Here is a 22,046-nt window from a genome sequence, read left to right as displayed (position 1 = left end):
AAGAGACAATTTTATATTGCCAGAACTCCTCAACAAAATGGCATGGTGGAAAGAATAAATATAATAGTTCAACAAATGGCTCGAGCTATGCTTGATGAGTCTAGAACACCTGATACCTTCCTGGGTGAAGTTGCACATACTACAATAAATATTCTCAACAAATATCATGTACGTGTAAATAGTGATCAAACTCCATATGAACTTTGGTATGGTAAACCTCCCACTGTAAAAGACTTCAGAGTTTTTGGAAGCAAATGTTTCATCAAAAAGATTGATGAAAAACTTGGTAAGTTTGAACCTAGAGCAGACGAAGGAATATTTCTTGGTTATTCATCTAGAAGTAAAGGATACAAATGTTATAATAACAGACTTCGAAAAATTGTTGAATTCATTGATGTTGTAATCAATGAAGCATGCATAAATCCGAAATAGGAGACATCAACAAAGGAAGATAATAATAAGGAAGACGGTGAATGCTTTTGCATATCAAATCGAAATGATATAGAGGAAGAAACCAATGAAGCATAAGAAGAAGATACATATGACAGGGAAAAGGCTCCATCTAGGTATGTTCAAAAGAATCATCCAAAATCTCAAATTGTTGGAGAAAAAGGGCTTGAAGTACAGACAATAAGAACTCTTTTAGGATCTTCTAGTTATCTAGCATTATTATCCTCCATAAAACCACAAAATGTAAATGAAGCTAGTAGAGATGAATGTTGGGTTAAGGCCATAGATGAAGAACTTGACCAAATTGAAAAGAATGATACTTGGGAATTAGTTCCGAGACCTTATGATAAAAATGTTATAGGAACAAAATGGATATTTAAGAATAAGTTGAATGAAAATTGAGAGGTTATTAGGAATAAATAAATACTTGTTTGTAAAGGGTATTGCTCAACAAAAAAGCATAGTCTTTGAAGAAACTTTTACACCTATTGCTAGACTTGAAGCCATAAAAATGTTTCTTTCTCTTTCAAGTTTCTCAAGATAGAGAAATAAACTTGAACCAAAAGTCTACATTACTTCCAAATTTGAATTTACAGAAGTGATGATTATTAAATAATCTAGAAAAACATGTAAAGTTGAGGATCTCGACGCTTCCTACACAGCTGCTAAAGAATGTAAAGTCAACATGTTTTATTGGGTTTTTTTTGAATATAAAGCGTTGGAAAGCACTAAGCATGTTTTATGTAATGTCTATATAACCTTACTTTGCAATAAACTAATAGAGATCACATAGATTGAGTCAATCGTTCCTACTTTGGGGACTGAACGATTGACCCATCCGCTGTTATGATTTTCTAATACTCTTAAATCCATAAATTTGATCACTTATCATGTTTGGAATTAAAATAATTAAAATGTAAAAGGCACATATGAAATATGGTGATTAAAATTATACTATAATTAAAAGTAACTCAACAACGTAAGGCGAAGGAAAGCATTATATTTATATATTCAATAATTTGATGATTAAAATAATTAAAATGTAAAATGGACCTATGAAATATGGTGATAGAAATTATCCTACAATGAAAGGTAACTTGAGAGTATAAGGTAAAGGAAAGTGCTATACTTATTATTGAATAATGGGACTATTATTGTTATTTTGTCATGATATTATTGTTATTTTGTTCATAATATTATATATAGAGTATATTATTATATATACGTTATTATGATTAGATTTTATAATATTTTAATGTTATTTTGATGGTTATAAAAGATAAAATGTTTATGATATTAGATATTACATTTTGTGAGAATGTATTAAGGTGAGATGATTTTACTAATGATATTAAAAATTTTATAATAGTTATTGTTGTTGTTGTTGTTGTTGTTATTATTATTATTATTATTATTATTATTATTATTATTATTATTATTATTATTATTATTATTATTATTATTATTATATGGAAGATCACTTTTATTTAATAAATAAATCAAATTGAAAGCAAGAGAGGAGGTAGCCTAAAAATGGAATTGCACTCTCAAGCATTATTTTCCTAATCAAAATTTGTATACCCCATTAAATCAAGGTCCTTACTCGCTACATATTGAATGGCAAACCTATTTTTCTTCTAACTGTAATGAAGACTCTATTTGGTTGCCTTCCTACATAACTGATGGGGTTCTTACATAAACCAAAAGTCTATACCCACAACATATGAAATAAAGGACACACACAACTAGTTGTTGGTATAAGGTGTTGTCAACCAAGGGCGAAGAGTATTGAACTTAAGTTTGAGACCATAAAGGAAGGGAGTCATAATAGTGAGATTGGATGAAGACAATAATTGGATTGTGCTATGGTGATCCTAGATTCAGAGTGAGGGATCTCAATCTTATAAAATAATGTGGAAACCACATGTCCTTCATTAGAAACCTATCATGTAGGGAGTTTTCATAGTGGTAATGGATGGAAGGGAACTTCTAACAACCCCGGGTTAAAAGTTTATGTAATAAAGGATAATAAACGAAAAATAATACTAAGGTCACAAGACATGTATTTCGAGCTGAATGTTGGGAAAAGCACTATACTGGGCATCACTTTAGGTTTATTATGGCTAAGGAAATTGGCAAAGGCATTGGAAAAGGAAAGAGGCATTAATCAGCATTTATTTATGAAAATAAAGAAAAATAGGAGAAAAGGGAGATGAAGGGTCACAAATTTGCATGAGAGAGAAATTGAAGGAAAATAAAGGAAAGTGAAGGATATAGAGTCCTCAATGATAAAAAGGATTTTGAGGATCAGTTCACAACTTCTGTCACTTCTAATTTTGGCTCTCATTCACTATTACACACTTAGAGCAATCTTGGAGAACCCTAGCATTGGATAAAGGAAGGCAAATGAAGGACAAGGAAAACAAAGAAAGGAGGAGGACAAACAAGGAAGGTTGGATCAAGCAACTTCAACAAGAGGATTTTGTAGGTAACAGGTTGCATGTGTGAATTCCTAGCTGAGTTGTGAATGCATGGTACATGCATTTGTTCATTTGGTTTATTTATTTTCATTGGCATGGGTTTTGACTGGTTTTGACAGTGGTTTTAGCCTTGCCTTGCCATTTTTTGGATAGCCATGGTGTGAGGGGATTTATTTCTTGGTTGAGCTTTGGATTGTTGGAAGGTTTTGGAACCAGGTGAGGTGGTCTTAGGAAAATTCCCAAGGGTTGGGGGCGGAGATGGTTTTCAACGGGAATCCCTCGACATGTTGGTGGAGATTGGAAAATTCCTCAAGGTATGGTGATGCAATTCTAAGGCATCCAAGCTTGTCTTGGTTTTCTGGTCTCTTGACCAGTTTTGGCGAGATCGCAGTAGTTTGAGGGTGGAGGTGGTTTAACCTTTGTATTCTGTTAGTTCTTTATGTCTTGGTTTATCCCATGAGATTTCACATTCATGATTGGAATAAGGAACGAGGGTGATCGTTTGAGAGAAAGATTTGGTTCAGCCCAATCTATGGTCGGGTGGTACGTGGAAGTCCCTGACTTTGTTGGCTTTGCATATTTATTTAAGATCTATTTTCATAATGTGATTAATCACCACATGTACTTGTTATTATGCTGATTATATGGAAGATTTTCCATGGATTTTATTCTAGTTATATGCTGGTTACAAGCATGGTTCTATTATGTGCTCTAGTTTTGGCTCTTATTCATGATTTGACATGCTAATGATCGATTAATGAATGCATGGGCTAACAAGTGTTATTACAACTGTTAAGAGAGGGCGTTATACCTTCTTGATGATTCTAAGATGAGGTTCAAACCCTTAATGTCATATATGCATTCATGGCCTGTAACTCACATGTTCACCATATGTATAAGGAAATCATTGCCATGGTTAGGCCTAGTTAGGTCAAGTTCCTACTCAAGTTTTGTATGGATAGGTTTTCATTATTTCATTTATCATTCTAAGAAGTTACCAACAGTTCTAGGTAGAGGTCTAGAGGTTATCCTGGAAAAGTGGCTTAGATATCGAGACCACACCCTCTGTGTTGAATATTTTGGGCTATAATCACAGGGGAGAAGGCTGTGCATGTGGTTGGAGAGCTATAACCATGCCCTAGCCTTGTCAGGTATGCGGTTGTGGACCCAAGTTAGTAAAAAAAATAATCAAACTCAGGGATTGGGCACTTCGAGTGGTTTTTTAGCTCTTGGGTGGTTTGTAACCCTTGAGGAAGTTGAGGAAGGTTTAATTTTGTAGGCCCAACTTCGTTAACTAGAATTTGGAGGTCGGCTCATGTCATAGTGGCACTCCACTTCACATTTACTTGAAGGGCTTACAAAATTGGGTGAATGTGGGGTGAAGTGTTACAAATTGGTATTAGAGCATGGTTCAAATATTTGGACCAGATGGGCTAGATGCATGTCATTATGCATGCATTATCATGGTTATGGTTATCATACATGAGGTCATTGTATGTAGTTATTGTTATCATTCATGATGTCAGTATGTTGATATGAATATGTAAATATATATGTATCGTGAAAAGATTGACTAATGTTTCCAGACGACACAGCCTCCCTTGAACTTCACAAAGGTATGTTGGTTATGTTTATATTTCATTTATTTGACATGGTATATTTGCAAGAGATAGAAGACTAGAGATGACTAGCAGAAGGGTGGATTACAGTTCACGTGACTCTCCTTATAGATTGGATGAGAAACCAAGAGATGAGTACTCTCCCGACATAGCAAGGAAGAGATCGAAAGTTGAAAGGCATAATGACAAAATAATTCAGTCACAGGAAAGGCTTGCTAGGGTTCAGGAAAAGCAAGAAGAGGTCAATGCAGTGATCCTTCTGAGTTTGTCAGATTTGCAGAGACAGGGACAGGCATGGATTGGTTATGGACAGGAGAACAAGACTAATGGGGCATATGCTAGAAGATCTTGATCATGGCATAGATCAAATAGGGATGATATGGTCAGAGGTGACATATGGATGGATACACATGACACGAGAGGTAGTGGTTATGGGTTCTATTTAGTTTTGGTTCAGATAAACATCATGGCCATCATCGTTATCATCCTTATAGGAGGAGTGAAAGGGGATACTTTCCAAATGAGTTCAAGATAGCTAAGCCACCTACATTTGATGGAGAGTTTAATAAAATAGAAGATGCAAAAGTATGGTTGCTTGGGATGAAGAAGTTCTTCGTGCTGCATGACTATAGAAAGAACATAAAATTTGGGATAGTTATTTTCAGTATCAAGGGAAAGGAAGACATGTGGTGGGATGAAGTGAAGCTTGATAGAGCCATCAAGACAGAGGAGTTGAGTTGGCATGAGTTCAAAAGACTCTTCAAGAAGAAGTATTTATTAGAGATATACTATGACGGAAAGGCCAAGGAGTTCTATGAATTGAAGATGGGGCCTATGACAGATGAAGAGTACATGACTAAGTTTATGGATCTATTGATATATGTGTCTGATCTTAAGTATGAGAAGACGAAGGTCAAAAGGTTTATCAGTGAACTGTCATTAGCATTAAAGGATCAGATTGAGGAAAATGAGCCTCGATCATTGGAGGAATTCATTGGCAAATTGAAGCATTGTTATGAGTAGTCAAAGTGTAAGACTGAACCTAAGCGTGATTGGAAAAGTGATGAAAATAGCAAATGAAAATGGCCTCTGAAGTGGGAAAGACATCAGGATGTGGGTGAGAAAGAAAATGTTGCTCGTTATAAGAAGTCTAATGCAAAAGAGAAGGGACATGGGTCTCATCCTGCAGAGGAGCAGAATAAAGATAGTGGCAGGGAGTTGTTGTAGTGTTATATTTGTGGAAACGATCATCACAAGAAGGATTGTTTGTTGTATCATGGTGGCAGACCTTAGATCTACAGTGCTTAGGAGGCACAAACAATTGGGGATGTAGGATAAAGAATTTCTAGAATCTATGTAGCATTTGATAGCAAGCGGGTGGATCACGAGGCATCCATTATTGAGATGGAAGGTAAGCTTTGTAATCAAGTTGTTTCCATTTTGATTGATCCTTGATCTGATTGTAGTTATTTTCATCGTAACCTGGTGGATAAGTGTGGCTTGAGTAAAGAAGTGCATGTTGAGTCTTGGTTGGTGCAGTTAGCTACAGGGACCAAGAAAAGAGTTCATCATTAGGTAAGATCTTGTGCATTTGAGTTGAATGGTATACATACATCACCACATATAAATGTGCTTCTATTGGGGTCATACACTATTCTTTTAGGCATGGATTGGTTGTACCTTCACATGATTAAGGTAGATTGTTATGAGAAGGCTATTGAGTGCTTGGATGATGATGGAGAGAATAGAATCTTGAAAGGTAAGAAGAAGTCTACATCGGTGAGAATGGTTAAAGTTATGTAAGTTAAGCGTGGTTGCAGGAAAGGGTGTGTATTTTTTGTAGTGCATGTTTCCAGTGACAAAGGGAAGGATGTTGAGGATGCTGAAGTCTTGAAGAGGTATTTGATTTTGTAGCAATTTCAGGATGTATTTCCAACAGATATTTCAGAGTTACCGCTTCACAGGGAAGTGGAATTTTCTATTGAGTTGGTACCAATAGCAACACCAACATCAAAGGCACGTTATATGATGAACACTCTAGAGTTGGTGGAATTGATGTTTCAACTTAAGGAAATGCTTGACAAGGGATACATTAGGTCAAATGTGTCGCCTTGGGGTGAACCATTATTTTTTGTGAAGAAGAAGGGTGGTATTCTCAAACTGTACATTAATTATAGGTAGTTGAACAAGGTGACTATCAAGAACATGTGTCCTTTGTCGCAGATTGATGACTTGTTTGATTAGTAAAAGGCACTAGCAGTGTCCTTGAATATTGAATTGAGATTAGGATATCATTAGGTACGCATCAAAGAAGATGACGTCTACAAAACTGCATTTTAGACTAGGTATGGGCATTATGATTTTGTTGTGGTTCCTTTTGGTTTGACTAATGCTCCAACTACTTTCATGTGTTTGATGAATAATGTTTTTTGTCCTTATCTGAACAAGTTTGTGATAGTTTTTATTGATGATATATTGATATATTCTAAGAATAAGGAAGAGCATCCAAAACACCTGGAAAGAATATTGATATTGTTGAGAGAGCATCAATTGTACTCCAATCTTAGTAATTGTAGTTTCTTTCAAAAAAACGATCGTTGCTTGGGACATGTTGCTTCCCAGGAAGGGATAACAGTGGATATGGAAAATATCAGAGCTATCATGGAGTGGGTAGCTCCTAGGAATATGGATGAAGTCATATCATTCATGGGATTAGCAGGTTATTACAAGAGGTTCATCAGGAACTAGTCACGGATTTCCTATCATTTACATAATTTTAGAGAAAAGGAAATAAGTTTGAATCTATAGAGGATTGTGCAACCTATTTTGTACAGTTGAAGAAGTTTATTACAAATGCTCTAGTATTGAAGATTACAGATCGATATAAAGAGTTCGTGTTATGTACATATGCTTGCAATAGAGGACTTGGTGGAGTCCTGATTTAGGAAGGATGGGTGGTATGCCATGAGTCAAAGAATTTGAATAAGGACGAGTAGAACTATATGACTCATGATCTTGAGTTGGAAACTATTATTCATTCCTTGAAGATGTGGAGACATTATCTCCTTGGTAGGAGGTTTGTTGTGATGAGTGATCATAGTGGGATGAGGTACTTGTTTAACCAACCCAATCTGAATGTTAGGCAAGCTAGACGGTTGGCTACTCTCAGTGAGTTTGACTTCGAGATTAGGTACATTAAGGGTAAGGAGAATAGGGTTGTAGATGCTCTTAGTAGGAGAGTGTAGGTGAATCACATATCAAATATGAGTTCATATGGGACAAATTTATAGGAGCAGATCTTGCATGCCATGTAGCAGGATGACAGGTACCAACAACTTAAGCACATATGATAGCCGTAGGGTACAGGTTAACAGGATGCGGATTATCATCTCACAACAGATGGCTTGGTGAGATTTAGGAATATGATCTATGTGTCAGACAACAATGATCTCAAGAAGCTTATCTTGAGGGAATTCCATGTCAAGCCATATTCAAGTCACTTAGGATATCAGAAGACTCTAACAGTTGTGAATAAGTTCTATTATTGGCCAAATCTGAAGAAAGTTGTGGCTGAGTTCATTGCAAGGTGTTTGGACTTTTAACAAGTGAAGGTATTGTGTAAGTATCCAATTGGTTTGTTGCACCCTATCCCTATTACGAAATGGAAATGGGAGGTAATTTCCAGGGATTTCTTCATAGGTTTGACAAAGTAATCTAGATAGAATTATTTCTTCATGGTTATGGTTCATATGTAGACCAAGGTAGCTCACTTCATTCCGGCGAATTCTACTAATTCATCTAGTGAGGTAGCTCAAGTCTTCATTAGGGAGATAGTGAGATTGCATGGTGTTACCAAGAATATTTTATCATACAGAGATGCCAAGTTCACTTATGGGATTTGGAAGGAGTTATTTGCAGGTTTGGGGACAAAATTGGATTTCGGTACATCTTATCATCAGTAGACAAATGGATAGACAAAGAGGATCAACAAGATTCTTGAGGATAGGTTGTGGATGTATGTCATGCATCAATAAAGGAAGTGGGAGGAGTATCATACATTGGTATAGTTTTCTTATAACAATGGATATTAGAAGTCCTTGAGGATGAGTTCGTTTGAGGCTCTTTATAGGCAGAGTGATGCAGGAGCATCCAGCTCCGAGGAGACATGTGACCATTGACTGATGCATGGGAGAACAGAAACAAGACAAAGACTCCAGGATTGGGTGGACAGGTCACCAAGTTGGTTGTTGTCCTTTTCTTTGATTATTGTTTGTTTCTTTTTATTTCAAAACATTTTAAATTACAAGTTGTTAGCTTAGGAAAGGAAAACTGTTTAGTTAAATTTTTGTTAAAAGAAACCAAATGACAGTTACAGGATTCAGGTAGAACAGTTCAATAAGCAGTTATGCTTCCATGTAATTTAAAAAGAAAAGAAAGAACGTAACAGGGAGACTTTTCCCCCTCATAACAAGAGTGACATATAGCAAGACCGAAACCCTCTGTAACAGAACTAATTCATTTATAACAGAGACAATTTATTACTGATATTTCCCACATATTGCATACAAAGGTTTATTGTGTATTTACTGTGTATCTTAAGAACGAGTTGGAACAAACTCTAACTGTAACAGGAATTAGAATAACAGAGAACGCTACAGGCACCAAACAGAAATCAAGTCGACAACAAAAATTATCCAGACAACTGATACGTTGAAGCAAGAAGAAGCGATGTGGACACATAACCCCAACGAACGAGATTACGGAATCTTACAAAGGAACCAGGTACAAACAAACACCATCACTGTTTTAATTATCTTTCATAAAAATAATATAGACATTGTACACAGAAAGTAAGGTTCGACTGCACAAAATCCGCCACGGGACTGTAGAATATTACTTTGTTACACCATTTGAAAAACCCTGACATCTATTGAAGTACCAACGGCTTTCCAAGGTCGAAACCACAAGTTGTTGCAGAAGAAACAGAGCTATCGAAATTACAAACGCCGGAAGAGACACGGCTGAGACCATACAAGACGCAGGCAAACATTTCAACTGTGCAAACCCTCCGCAACCTACAGCGATACTAAATAAATCTACAGTTATACTAGCAAGGGAGAAAACCCTACCCGTTTGCGAAGAGAGACAGGGGTGAGTGGAGCTAGAGGTCGAACGAACCCTAAACCCTCGAAAGCTAGCCACCTGGTCCACCTGCGTCCAAAGCAAAGCAGGGTTAGATAACAGAAATAGCAGAACAGAGTTATAATAAAATCAGGGAGCCAAGAACCATAGACGTGCAGCGTAATGGGGTCATAGAACTTACAGATAAGTCGACCAGGAGACCGCCGAGACAGAAACCGATAACCCTAACTGAACAAGGCACAAGAAGTTGTGAGTGGTTGTCGCAAGAACCAGAGCAAAGTGAATCAGGGAATGATAAGTTACCTTTGAGTGCGAAGAGGAACCCAGAAAAGTGGAAGCGCCGAACTTGCAGATCACCTGTACAGTAACCATAACTGAGTAATGAAAGCCGGAAGAACCAAGCATTAGAGAGTTCATATCAAGACCAGAAACTTACCATTGCACGCAGGTGAAGAACGACAGAATCATGTGCGCTCAAACAACTCGTTAACCCAGCAACGAAAGCCCGGAGACACAGTTTATCACCAGAAGCCGCAACAGGGTGAGACCCAAGATATGGACAGAGAGTGAGGTCCATAGAAAGACCAAAGAGCGGACCAGGTTCGAGCTCGGAAAGCGACGACAGAAAAACAAAACGAAACAGAGTAAACCTCAACTGTGCGACAGAGCAAATAGACCCGAAACCTCAGCAAGTAGGGTTAACAAGGGCGGGAAGCTTATTGACCGGAAGAACCGACGGGTGGCCTTACCAAACCGACAGAGAGGGTATATTCTTTAACTGCAGATTAAAGGCAGATTTGACTTCTACTCGAACTGTGACAGCGAGGGCCTGTAGGGTGATCACGTGGGTGCATTGTCCACGTCACCACAGGGCTGGGCCATCAAAAGTGGTATCAGAGCAGTTTGTTGAGTAGGAAGAAATGGAGGCTGGCAGAAGAGGAAGAGGAAGGGGAAGAGTCCGGAGGGTAGCAGAAGAGGGACTCCGTGAGGAGATCCGTGTCTTGCGAGAACGATTAGAAGCAGTAGAAGCTGGGGGAAGGAGAAACCCAGCAGATGACAGTGACGAAGATGTGGCAGAACCAGAGGATGAATTGGAGGGGGTGACACCGGAACTCCGACTGTTGAAGTCAGTTTTGCTGTCGAGTCATAAACCAAAACACGAGCTGTCAACTTACGACGGGAGTCTGTCCGCAGACGTGTTATTGGATTGGTTAAGTGAAGTCAACAAATATTTCGAATTTGAGGAAACCAGTGAGGATAAACAGGTGAAGTTCGCCGCCACCAAGCTGAAGGGACATGCGTCCTTGTGGTGGGATAGCATTCAGGCGGAGCAGAAGAGGCTTCACAAACAACCTATAAAGAAGTGGTCCCGAATGGAGGCCAAACTGAAGGAGAAATTTCTGCCGAAGGATTACCAGATTATGTTGTACAGGCAGGTACAGAACCTGAAACAGAGGGGAATGACTGTAAAAGAATTTACAGAGGAGTTCTACAAGTTGAATTTGCGGGCAGGATATGTGGAAGACACCCCGGAGAAAACAACCAGATTTGTGAATGGCTTAAGGGGGGAAATCTTGGATGAAATCGGTATCCTTTCACCCCGGACATTGGATGAAGCCTATCAGTTTGCGCTGAAGGCAGAGGAGAAAATTAACCGGAAGCAAAATGCCAGAAGAGGAGGTGGAACTGGCAGGGGGAAAGGTAAGATGTTTGGAAGAGGCTGAGGTACAGGTTCAAGTGAAGAAGGCAGCAGCTCTAAGTCTGCTGGAACAGCAGAAAAAGACAGTAGCACTAGAGGAGGACGACCACCTCAGCGAGGGAGAGGAAATGGTCGGGGCAGGGGAACTGTCCAGTGCTATCGCTGCCACAAATTGGGACACAAGTCGTATGACTGTCCTGAAGGTGAACCAGCAGGTGGAAGAGGAGCTTATGTTGCTCAGCCAGAGGATGCTGAGGCAACACCTCAAGAAGCAGAAAACGCACCAGAGACAGGTGAAGCTTTGGTGTTGAATAAGGTGCTGTTAAAACCAGCAAAAGAGGTTGCAGAACCGGATCAGCGAAAGGCTTTGTTCCGAACTGTCTGCAAGTCACAGGGTAAGTGCTGCAAACTGATCATTGACAGTGGGAGTACCGACAATTTAGTGGCTGTGGAGATGGTAGAAAAGCTGGGATTAAAAAAATTGAAGCACCCTACTCCCTACAAGGTGTCATGGCTGCAGAAAGGACATCAGGTGTTAGTTGACGAACAATGTGAGGTGGAATTTCAGATTGGTAGGTACAAGGATAAGATCCTTTGTGATGTCATGCCAATGGATGTTTGTCACCTACTGTTGGGACGACCTTGGCAGTTTGATAGAAGTGCAGTTCATGACGGAAAAACTAATTGCTATAAGTTTGTTAAAGATGGGATCAAGCACACGCTTGTACCCATCAAGGAGGAAAATACAGCAGAAACCAGTGGAGTGAAGGCATTGCTGATGGGCGGAAAGGAGTTTGTAAAACAGATTGAGGACAGCGAAATAAATTTTGCTGTCATAAGAAGACCAAAGGCAGTGGTACTACATACACAGATTTCAGATTTGCCCGAAGAAGTTCAAAAGTTACTGCAAGAAGTTGGGGACATCGTTGTGGATGACCTTCCAGATGAACTACCACCAAGGAGAGGTATTAGTCACTGTATTGACTTTATACCAGGGGCAAGCCTGCCAAATAAAGCAGCTTATCGTATGAGTCCTAAAGACCATGAGGAAATTAGGAAACAAGTCCAGGAATTATTAGACAAAGGGTTGATTCGAGAAAGCATGAGCCCCTGTGCGGTACCGACCGTTTTGGCTCCAAAGAAGGGAGGAGAATGGCGAATGTGCACAGACTCCAGAGCCATAAACAAGATTACTGTTAGGTACAGGTTTCCCTTGCCAAGAATGGACGATATGATGGATTGTTTGAGCGGGGCAGCTTATTTCTCGAAAATTGACCTGAAGAGTGGATATCACCAGATTCGAATTCGAGAAGGAGATGAGTGGAAAACAACTTTCAAGACAAATGAAGGCTTATATGAGTGGCTGGTGATGCCATTTGGGTTGAGCAACGCTCCCAGCACATTCATGCGCCTGATGAATGAGGTACTGAAGGAATTTAATGGTAAGTTTGTAATAGTTTACCTGGACGATATTTTGATTTTTAGCAAGACTAAAGAGGAACATTTCAGGCATCTGCAGAATGTGTTGAGGAAGCTGCAGCAGAACAAGCTGCTAATTAATCTGAAAAAGTGTACCTTTTTTCAGCGAGAATTAGTGTATCTGGGATTTGTCATTGTAGAAAATGAATTAAAAATGGACCCAGAAAAGGTGGCAGCTATAGTTAGCTGGCCTTCTCCAAAAAGTTTATTTGAAGTCTGAAGTTTCCACGGACTAGCCAGTTTCTATAGGAAGTTTATCAGAAATTTCAGCGAGATCTGCGCACCTATGTTGGATACGATCAAGAAGGTGAATCAACCTTTTCACTGGACTGAAGCAGCAGAAAGAAGTTTTCAGATTTTGAAGAAGAAGATTACTGAAAGACCGATATTGAGGCTGCTTGACTTCAACAAACCTTTTCAAGTTCGTTGTGATGCCAGTGGTACAGCCATTGGGGCAGTCCTCAGTCAGGAGGACAGACCGGTCGCTTTTTTCAGTGAAAAGCTAAACGAGAGTAGGCAGAAATACTCAACCTACGACAAAGAGTTTTACGCAATTGTACAAGCTTTGAAGCATTGGCGACATTATTTGTTAGGTAACGAGTTTGTTTTATTTACAGATAACTCTGCATTGCAGTACATTATGCAGCAGCATAAATTGAACCACAAACATGCAGCTTGGGTTGAGTATCTGCAAAATTTTACGTTTGTACTAAAACACATTAGTGGGCAAGCAAACAAGGTGGCAGATGCACTAAGTAGAAGAACATTGCTTCTACAGGAAAGCACGATGCAGGTCTTGGGTTTTGAGCACTTGAAAGAGCTATATCAGACTGATACCGAATTTAAGGAGGCATATGAAGCTTGCCAAAACCCTCTGTTAAGAAATAACAGCATGTGGTTAGACTATAATCTATAGGAAGGATTGCTGTTTAAGGGAGGACAGCTGTGTATACCCAACTGTTCTATGCGGGAAAATATTATACAGGAGAAACACAGTGGAGGACTGGCTGGACACTTTGGTATAGACAAAACGATTGCTCAGGTATGGCATTTCTATTTCTGGCCGAAACTGCAGCGGGATGTGCAGAGGTACGTGAGTAGATGCAAAGTTTGTCAACTAGCAAAGGGTCACAGTCAAAACACTGGTCTTTATTTGCCATTGCCGATTCCAAGTCGACCATGGGATTCAGTGAGCATGGACTTTGTTCTGGGTTTGCCGAAGACACAACGGGGTTTTGATTCAGTAATGGTTGTAGTTGACCGATTTTCAAAAATGGCACATTTTGTACCTTGCAAGAAAACTAGCGATGCCACTTATATAGCACACCTTTTCTTTACTAAAATCGTTCGGTTGCATGGACTCCCGAAATCCATTATCTCTGACAGGGATGTAAAGTTTACTGGTCACTTTTGGAGAACTCTGTGGAAAAAGTTGAATACTCAGTTGCAGTTCAGCTCCGCTTATCATCCGCAGACTGATGGTCAAACGGAAGTAGTAAACAGAAGTCTGGGGAACTTACTTCGAAGTTTAACAGGGGAAAATTCCCGGACGTGGGACCGTGTACTTGCTCAGGCGGAATTCGCATACAACGATTCACCTAACCGCAGCACCGGTTACAGTCTGTTCCAGATTTTGTACGGCATGCATCCGCGAGGAGTGCATGAATTACGAGATTTGGGGAAACTCGAGAAACAGAGCGCTGATGGGGAAGAATTCGCTCAAGCGATGAGCAATTTACACGAACAGGTCAAGCTGAAGTTGCAGGACAACAGTCAAAAGTATAAACAGCGAGCTGACACAAGGCGTCGGGAAGTTCAGTTTAATGTTGGGGATGAAGTCCTTGCGTATTTACGTAAGGAGAGGTTTCCAAAATGGGAGTACAACAAATTGAAATTCAAGAAGATCGGTCCCTGCAAGATCATCCGAAAATTTTCTGCGAACGCTTATGAGATACAGTTGCCACCTGGGATTGGTATTTCTCCCATTTTTAACGTGGTAGATCTGTTTCCCTATGTCGCTGATTTGGAAAATGATGCAGCAGCAACAATGCCACGGAACACCAGCTATGGAGAAGATTCTTGGACGAGACAGTTGCCAACGACACCACCCCTTGAGATCGAAAGAATTCTGGATACACAGGTAGCTAGATGCACACGCAGGAAGGAGTATCTGCGGTATTTAGTCAAGTGGCAGAACCGTCCAATAGAGGACAGTTCTTGGCTCAACGCAACGCAGATAAAAAAAGCGGGCTATTCTGTTGACGACCTCATGGAACGGAGCCATGACTTTTTACCACCCCGGGAGCCTGATGCAGGAGCATCCAGCTCCGAGGAGACATGTGACTGTTGACTGACGCACGGGAGAACAGAAACAAGACAAAGACTCCAGGATTGGGTGGACAGGTCACCAAGTTGGTTGTTGTCCTTTTCTTTAATTATTGTTTGTTTCTTTTTATTTCAGAACATTTTAAATTACAAGTTGTTAGCTTAGGAAAGGAAAACTGTTTAGTTAAATTTTTGTTAAAAGAAACCAAATGACAGTTACAGGATTCAGGTAGAACAGTTCAATAAGCAGTTATGCTTCCATGTAATTTAAAAAGAAAAGAAAGAATGTAACAGGGAGACTTTTTCCCCTCATAACAAGAGTGACATATAGCAAGACCGAAACCCTCTGTAACAGAACTAATTCATTTATAACAGAGACAATTTATTACTGATATTTCCCACATATTGCATACAAAGGTTTATTGTGTATTTACTGTGTATCTTAAGAACGAGTTGGAACAAACTCTAACTGTAACAGGAATTAGAATAACAGAGAATGCTACAGGCACCAAACAGAAATCAAGTCGACAACAAAAATTATCCAGACAACTGATACGTTGAAGCAAGAAGAAGCGCTGTGGACACATAACCCCAGCAAACGAGATTACGGAATCTTACAAAGGAACCAGGTACAAATAAACACCATCACTGTTTTAATTCTCTTTCATAAAAATAATATAGACATTGTATACAGAAAGTAAGGTTCGACTGCACAAAATCCGCCACGGGACTGTAGAATATTACTGTGTTACACCATTTGAAAAACCCTGACATCTATTGAAGTACCAACGGCTTTCCAAGGTCGAAACCACAAGTTGTTGCAGAAGAAACAGAGCTATCGAAATTACAAACGCCGGAAGAGACACGGCTGAGACCATACAAGACGCAGGCAAACATTTCAACTGTGCAAACCCTCCGCAACCTACAGCGATACTAAATAAATCTACAGTTATACTAGCAAGGGAGCAAACCCTACCCGTTGCGAAGAGAGACAGGAATGAGTGGAGCTGGAGGTCGAACAAACCCTAAACCCTCGAAGGCTAGCCACCAGGTCCACCTGCGTTCACAGAAAAGCAGGGTTAGATAACAGAAATAACAAAACAGAGTTATAATAAAAACAGGGAGCCAAGAACCAAAGATGTGCAGCGTAATGGGGTCATAGGACTTACAGATAAGTCGACCAGGAGACCGCCGAGACAGAACCCGATAAGCCTAACTGAACAAGGCACAAGAAGTTGTGAGTGGTTGTTGCAAGAACCAGAGCAAAGTGAATCAGGGATTGATAAGTTACCTTTGAGAGCGAAGAGGAACCCAGCAAAGTGGAAGCGCCGAACTTGCAGATCACCTGTACAGTAACCATAACTGAGTAATGAAAGCCGGAAGAACCAAGCGTTAGAGAGTTCATATCAAGACCAGAAACTTACCATTGCACACAGGTGAAGAACGACAGAATCATGTGCGCTCAAACAACTTGTTAACCCAGCAACGAAAGCCCGGAGACACAGTTTATCACCAGAAGCCGCAACAGTGTGAGACCCAAGATATGGACAGAGAGTGAGGTCCATAGAAAGACCAAAGAGCGGACCAGGTTCGAGCTCGGAAAGCGACGGTAGAAAAACAAAAGGAAACAGAGTAAACCTCAACTGTGCGACAGAGCAAATAGACCCGAAACTTCAGCAAGTAGGGTTAACAAGGGCAGGAAGCTTATTGACCAGAAGAACCGACGGGTGGCCTTACCAAACCGACAGAGAGGGTATATTCATTAACTGCAGATTAAAGGCAGATTTGACTTCCACTCGAACTGTGACAGCGAGGGCCTGTAGGGTGATCACGTGGGTGCATTGTCCACGTCACCACAGGGCTGGGCCATCACAGAGCTGTAATACTCCCATCATATGGAGTGATCTAGTGAACAAGGTAGTGATTGGACCAGACATGTTGGCAGAGATGGAACAAGAAATGCAGGTTATCAAGAAGAATCTAAAGGTAACCCATGACAAGAAAAATATTTATGTAGATCAACACATGGAATTTAAGGAGTTTCAAGTTGGGAAGCATGTGTACTTGTGCATCAATCCCATGAATATATCCTTGAGTTTTGGATCATGTGCCAAGTTGGTACCTCGGTATTGCAAGCCTTTCGAGATCATTGAGAGGATTGAACCAGTGGCCTACAGACTTGCATTGTGCCAATAGTGAAAGCCCATGATTTTTTCCATGATTCATTGCTTAAAATATATGTGAAGCATGTTGATCATGTGATTGACTAGTCTGTATTACAAGTGGAACCAGAAGAACAATTTTGGTTGAAACCTCAGTGCATATTGCAGTGGAAATAACTCACACTCCGGAACAGGGTAATCGAGAAAGTTAAAGGGCAGTGGAAGCACTTTGGGCCCGAAGAAGCTACATGGGAGATGGTTGTTCAGATGTAGGATATGTATCATTCATTATTTGCTGGTTCAAGAAAATGGGTTTTGGTATATGTACATTTCCATGTATTGTTTTTATTGCAAATACCACAATAAGCTATGCTATCAAGCTCCAATAAGTGGTATGCTTGTTTTGTTTTTAAGAAGGATGCCACTTGTAAGTACTGCATCGCGCTATGTTATAAATCTTCATGGGCAGTATGTTTTATTTTTCAGCGGTTTTGGTGGTCATAGGTGTCATAGAAAACTGATGACGGTGTTACCCCAAGGGGTAGTTGTTTGTAACAACCCCGGGTTAAAATTTCACGTAATAAAGGATAATAAAGGAAAAATAAGACCAAGGTCATAAGACACATATTCCCAGCTGAATGTTGGGAAAAACAATATAGTGGGCATCACTTTCGATTTATTATGGCTAAGGAAATTGGCAAAGGAATTGGAAAAGCATTTGGAAAGGAAAAATGCAATAATTGGCATTTATTTATTAAAATAGAGGAAAAATAGGAGAAAAGGGAGACGAAGGGTCACATATTTGCATGAGAGGGAAATTGAAGGAAAATGAAGAAAATAGAGGCCTGAATGATAAAAAGGCTTATGAGGATCAATTTACATCTTTTTTCAGTTCTATTTTTAGTTGTCATTCACTATTGCACACTTAGAGAATTCTTGGAGCACTCTATCATTCGAGAAAAGGAGACAAAAGAAGGACAAGGAAAATAAAGAAAGGAGAAGGATAAGCAAGGAAGGTTGGATCAAGCGGCTTCAGTAGGAATATTTTATAGTTAATAAGTTGCATGTGTGAATTCCTAGATGAGGTTTGAATTCATGGTACATGCATTTTTTCATTTGGTTTATTTTTTGTCATTGGCATGGGTTTTGTCTAACTTTGATAGTGGTTTCAACATTGCCTTTCCATTTCCTAGATAGCCATGGTGTGAGGGGATTTATTTCTTGGTTAAGCTTTGGATTGCTAGAAGGTTTTGGAACCGTGCGAGATGGTATGAGGAAAATTTCCAAGGGTTGGGGTAAGGATGATTTTCTCGAGGAAACCCTCGATAGGTGGGTGGAGACAAGCAAATTCCTCAAGGTATGGTGAAGGAATTTTGAGGCATCTAATCGTGTTTTGGTTTTGTGATCTCTTGACTGGTTTTGGTGAGATCGCATTAGTTTGAGGGTGGAGGTGGTTTAACCTCTAGATTCCCTTAGTTTTTTGTGTCTTGGTTTATCACATGAGATCCCACATTCATGCTTGGAATATGGCATGGGGGTGATTGGCTGAAAGAAAGATTTGGTTCAGCCCAATTAATGGTCGGGTGGTATGTGGAAGCATCTGACTTGGTTGGATTTGCGTATGTAGTTAAGATTTATTTTCATAATGTGATTAATGAGCACATGTAGTTGTTATTATGTTAATTATATGGTAGATTTTCCATGGTTCTTATTCTGGTTATATGCTAGCTACAAGAATGGTTCTATGATGTGCTCTAGTTTTGGACCTTGCTCATGATTTGACATGCTAGTGATTGATTGGTTAATGCATGGGCTAACAAGCGTTATTACAACTATTGAGAGAGGGAATTAGACCTTCTTGATGATTCTTAGATGAGGTTCAAACTCTTAAGGTCATATATGCACTCATGACCTGTAAATCACATGTTCACCATATGTTTGACAAAATGACTGTCATGGTTAGGCCTGATTAGGTCAATTTTGTGTTCAAGTTTTGTATGGATATATTGTCATTGTGTTATTTATCATTTTGAGAAGTTACAGGAAGTTATAGGCAGTGATCTAGAGGTTGGCTTGGAAAAGTGGCTCAAATCTTGGGACTGCACCCTATGAACTGGAGATTTTGGTCTATAACTGTAGGGAAGGAATCTTTCTCATGTGTTTGGAGGGATATAACCGCACCTTAGCCTTTTCATGCATGTAGTTGTGGCCTAGGTTAGTAAAAAAAAATCCAACTCATGGATTGGGCACTTGCAGTGGTTATTTATCTCCTGGGTTGTACTTAGCCCTTAAGGAAGGTGAGGAATGTTTAGGTTTATAGGCCCCACTTCCTTAACTAGAATTTGGAGGTCGAGTCATGTTATAGTGGAACTCTGCTTCACATTACCTTGGAGGGCTTTTAAAAATGGGTAAATGTAGGGTGGCGTGTTACAGAACTACCTATGGTCAATATACCATCTACGTATAATACCACAAATAAGAGAATACTCCTATAGTAAAATGCAGATGAAGGAAAAACTCATCAATATATATATATATATATATATATATATATATATATATATATATATATATATATATATATATATATATATATATATACATATATATATATATATATATATATATGACAAATAAGATAGAATCATCTTGTCATAAATTGTAGACATTTGGATTAGAATGAAATCAGAAGTATCAAAGGGAAATAAGGAAGGAATCCATCTTGGCATATCAATCTTGCGGGGCCCTATAAATGGATTTTTGAAGTATGTACACCATGGAAGAGTCATGCGAGAACCTCAATGGTTGCCCATGTAAATTTCTTGTTCTATATCCATATGAAGAAAGGAACTCATCATGTCCAACTAATGAACTTCCCAATATTGAACTACAACAATGGCTAATACTCATCCAAATCAAGTCCATATTTGCAAAATATAAAAATACCTTACAGAATTACAAAATACCTTTCTATGACATATATAAAGGAATTATCAATAAGGATATTAATGTTTCTCTATTTTTAACCTATATATATATATATAGCCAAATCTTTCTCTTCAATTAAATGATAAGAATCACATTTAATAAAAAGGTGTAGATGTAAATAATATGAAATAAGCAAGATTTTTATTAAATTATGTAAAAAAAAATTATTATTCAATCTAGTAAAATATTTCAATATAATTATCAATTTTTTGGATTTCCAAAAATCTTTGTACTGTCAATTTATCATAAATCCACTTAATAAAGAATACTTATAAGCATTGGACAAGTCATCAAACTAATCAATCTCAAAACTAGCAATGGGATAAGTATTGGATCAGAACCAGGGAAGAAAGGTTAACTGATACACACACACACAAATTTTCAAAAAAAAAACATATTTATTCATGTGCATCCATATGAATCCAAACCATTATATAGAAATATGCAGAGTTTCTCATATAGGTCACAAGGGTACACATAACCAAAATAGCACCTTGTGCAATCCATCTCTGAACCAAAAATACATCAACAAAAATGATCTAGATGGCCTCTAGAGTCCAGAAAAGATCAAGCTACAACAAAAACCTACATATCATCAAACACATTGCACATATTTGAATCCTCATAATCAATATAACCTTCCAAGCATTAAAATAAGATGAAAAATACTTAACATGTCAAATCGAGATTTTCTTTGAGTGTTCGGTACATTTTTACTAGGGTCATGAGAAGAGTTTGAAAATAAATGCCACCAACACCAAGATACATAGAGGGCTTGGTTATTTTGATTAAATTCTAGATTTATACCCTCATACATGCTCCAATCAAAACCTTGCAATCACCCCAATTGTTGATCCTAAAAGTTGCTAAGTCTATTGAATTTTGAGTGGGCTTTAAAATTCTACTTTCTCTACATGAAATCCAATGAGGTTGGAACCACTCTCAAAAATCCTAAAATGGTTAATAGTAATGATAAAAAAATTGAGTAAAATGATGAAAAACAAAGATAAAGGAGAATGTAACTTTTACTTAAATACATAGCATATGTTTGGATATTAGGCTATCCAACACATAAAATATTTCCTTTTAAAAATAAAGTATTGTTATAAGGGTCCTCAGTGGAATTCTACAAAACCATCTGGTTCCATACAGAAATATTAGAAGCATCAAATAAGGAAGGAATCCATCTTGGTATACCAAGGCGAAAGGGCCAATTGAGGACATAAAAATATTTTTGAAGTCTACACATCATGGAATATTTTTGATAGAACCTCATTGGCTACTCCATGCCACAAGGGATTCACTCAATGAACCTCTAACATATCACATGTGTTCGTGGCATACTAAACAATACCCTTAATTTGACTACACATTGGAAAATACCTCTAAACCCAATACACCTTCTCAATTTAAAAAACCCCTACTTTCACTAGATATTGTAACTATCCATTTTTTCAACCTTTTTTATACCCCTTTATATCTTTCCATTAATTTTGAGCTCCATTTTTCATACTTGCCAATATAGAAACCCTTTACTTCTCTTCATATGCTCAATGTATTATGTCATTTCTTCCTCAATATATATCCCTTAATATGAACATGTGTGGTATGGTATTGCTCCCCTAGTGAAACCCTCGTGCTCTATGCAAATTCATTCTTCAAGATCACCATGAAGGAAGACACTCTTCATGTCAACTAATGA

General features: G+C 38.7%; 1 protein-coding gene across 1 annotated transcript; it reads right to left on the bottom strand.

Moving 5' to 3' along the window:
• Positions 1-16,166: 16,166 nt before the first annotated feature.
• Positions 16,167-16,759, bottom strand: LOC149143847 (uncharacterized). The gene is made up of 2 exons (XM_089451961.1): positions 16,619-16,759; positions 16,167-16,539 (listed from the first exon to the last, which is right to left on the bottom strand). Exons 1-2 carry the CDS (start codon positions 16,757-16,759, stop codon positions 16,360-16,362), a joined length of 321 nt encoding a protein of 106 aa, XP_089308087.1. The 3' UTR covers positions 16,167-16,359.
• Positions 16,760-22,046: the final 5,287 nt, after the last annotated feature.

This window comes from Pinus tabuliformis, chromosome X, assembly GCF_031772625.1.
Source record: "Pinus tabuliformis cultivar Carrire ecotype Pingquan chromosome X, CPIR1, whole genome shotgun sequence".
NCBI classification, from domain to species: domain Eukaryota; kingdom Viridiplantae; phylum Streptophyta; class Pinopsida; order Pinales; family Pinaceae; genus Pinus; species Pinus tabuliformis.
This window is presented reverse-complemented; position numbering and strand designations above follow the sequence as displayed.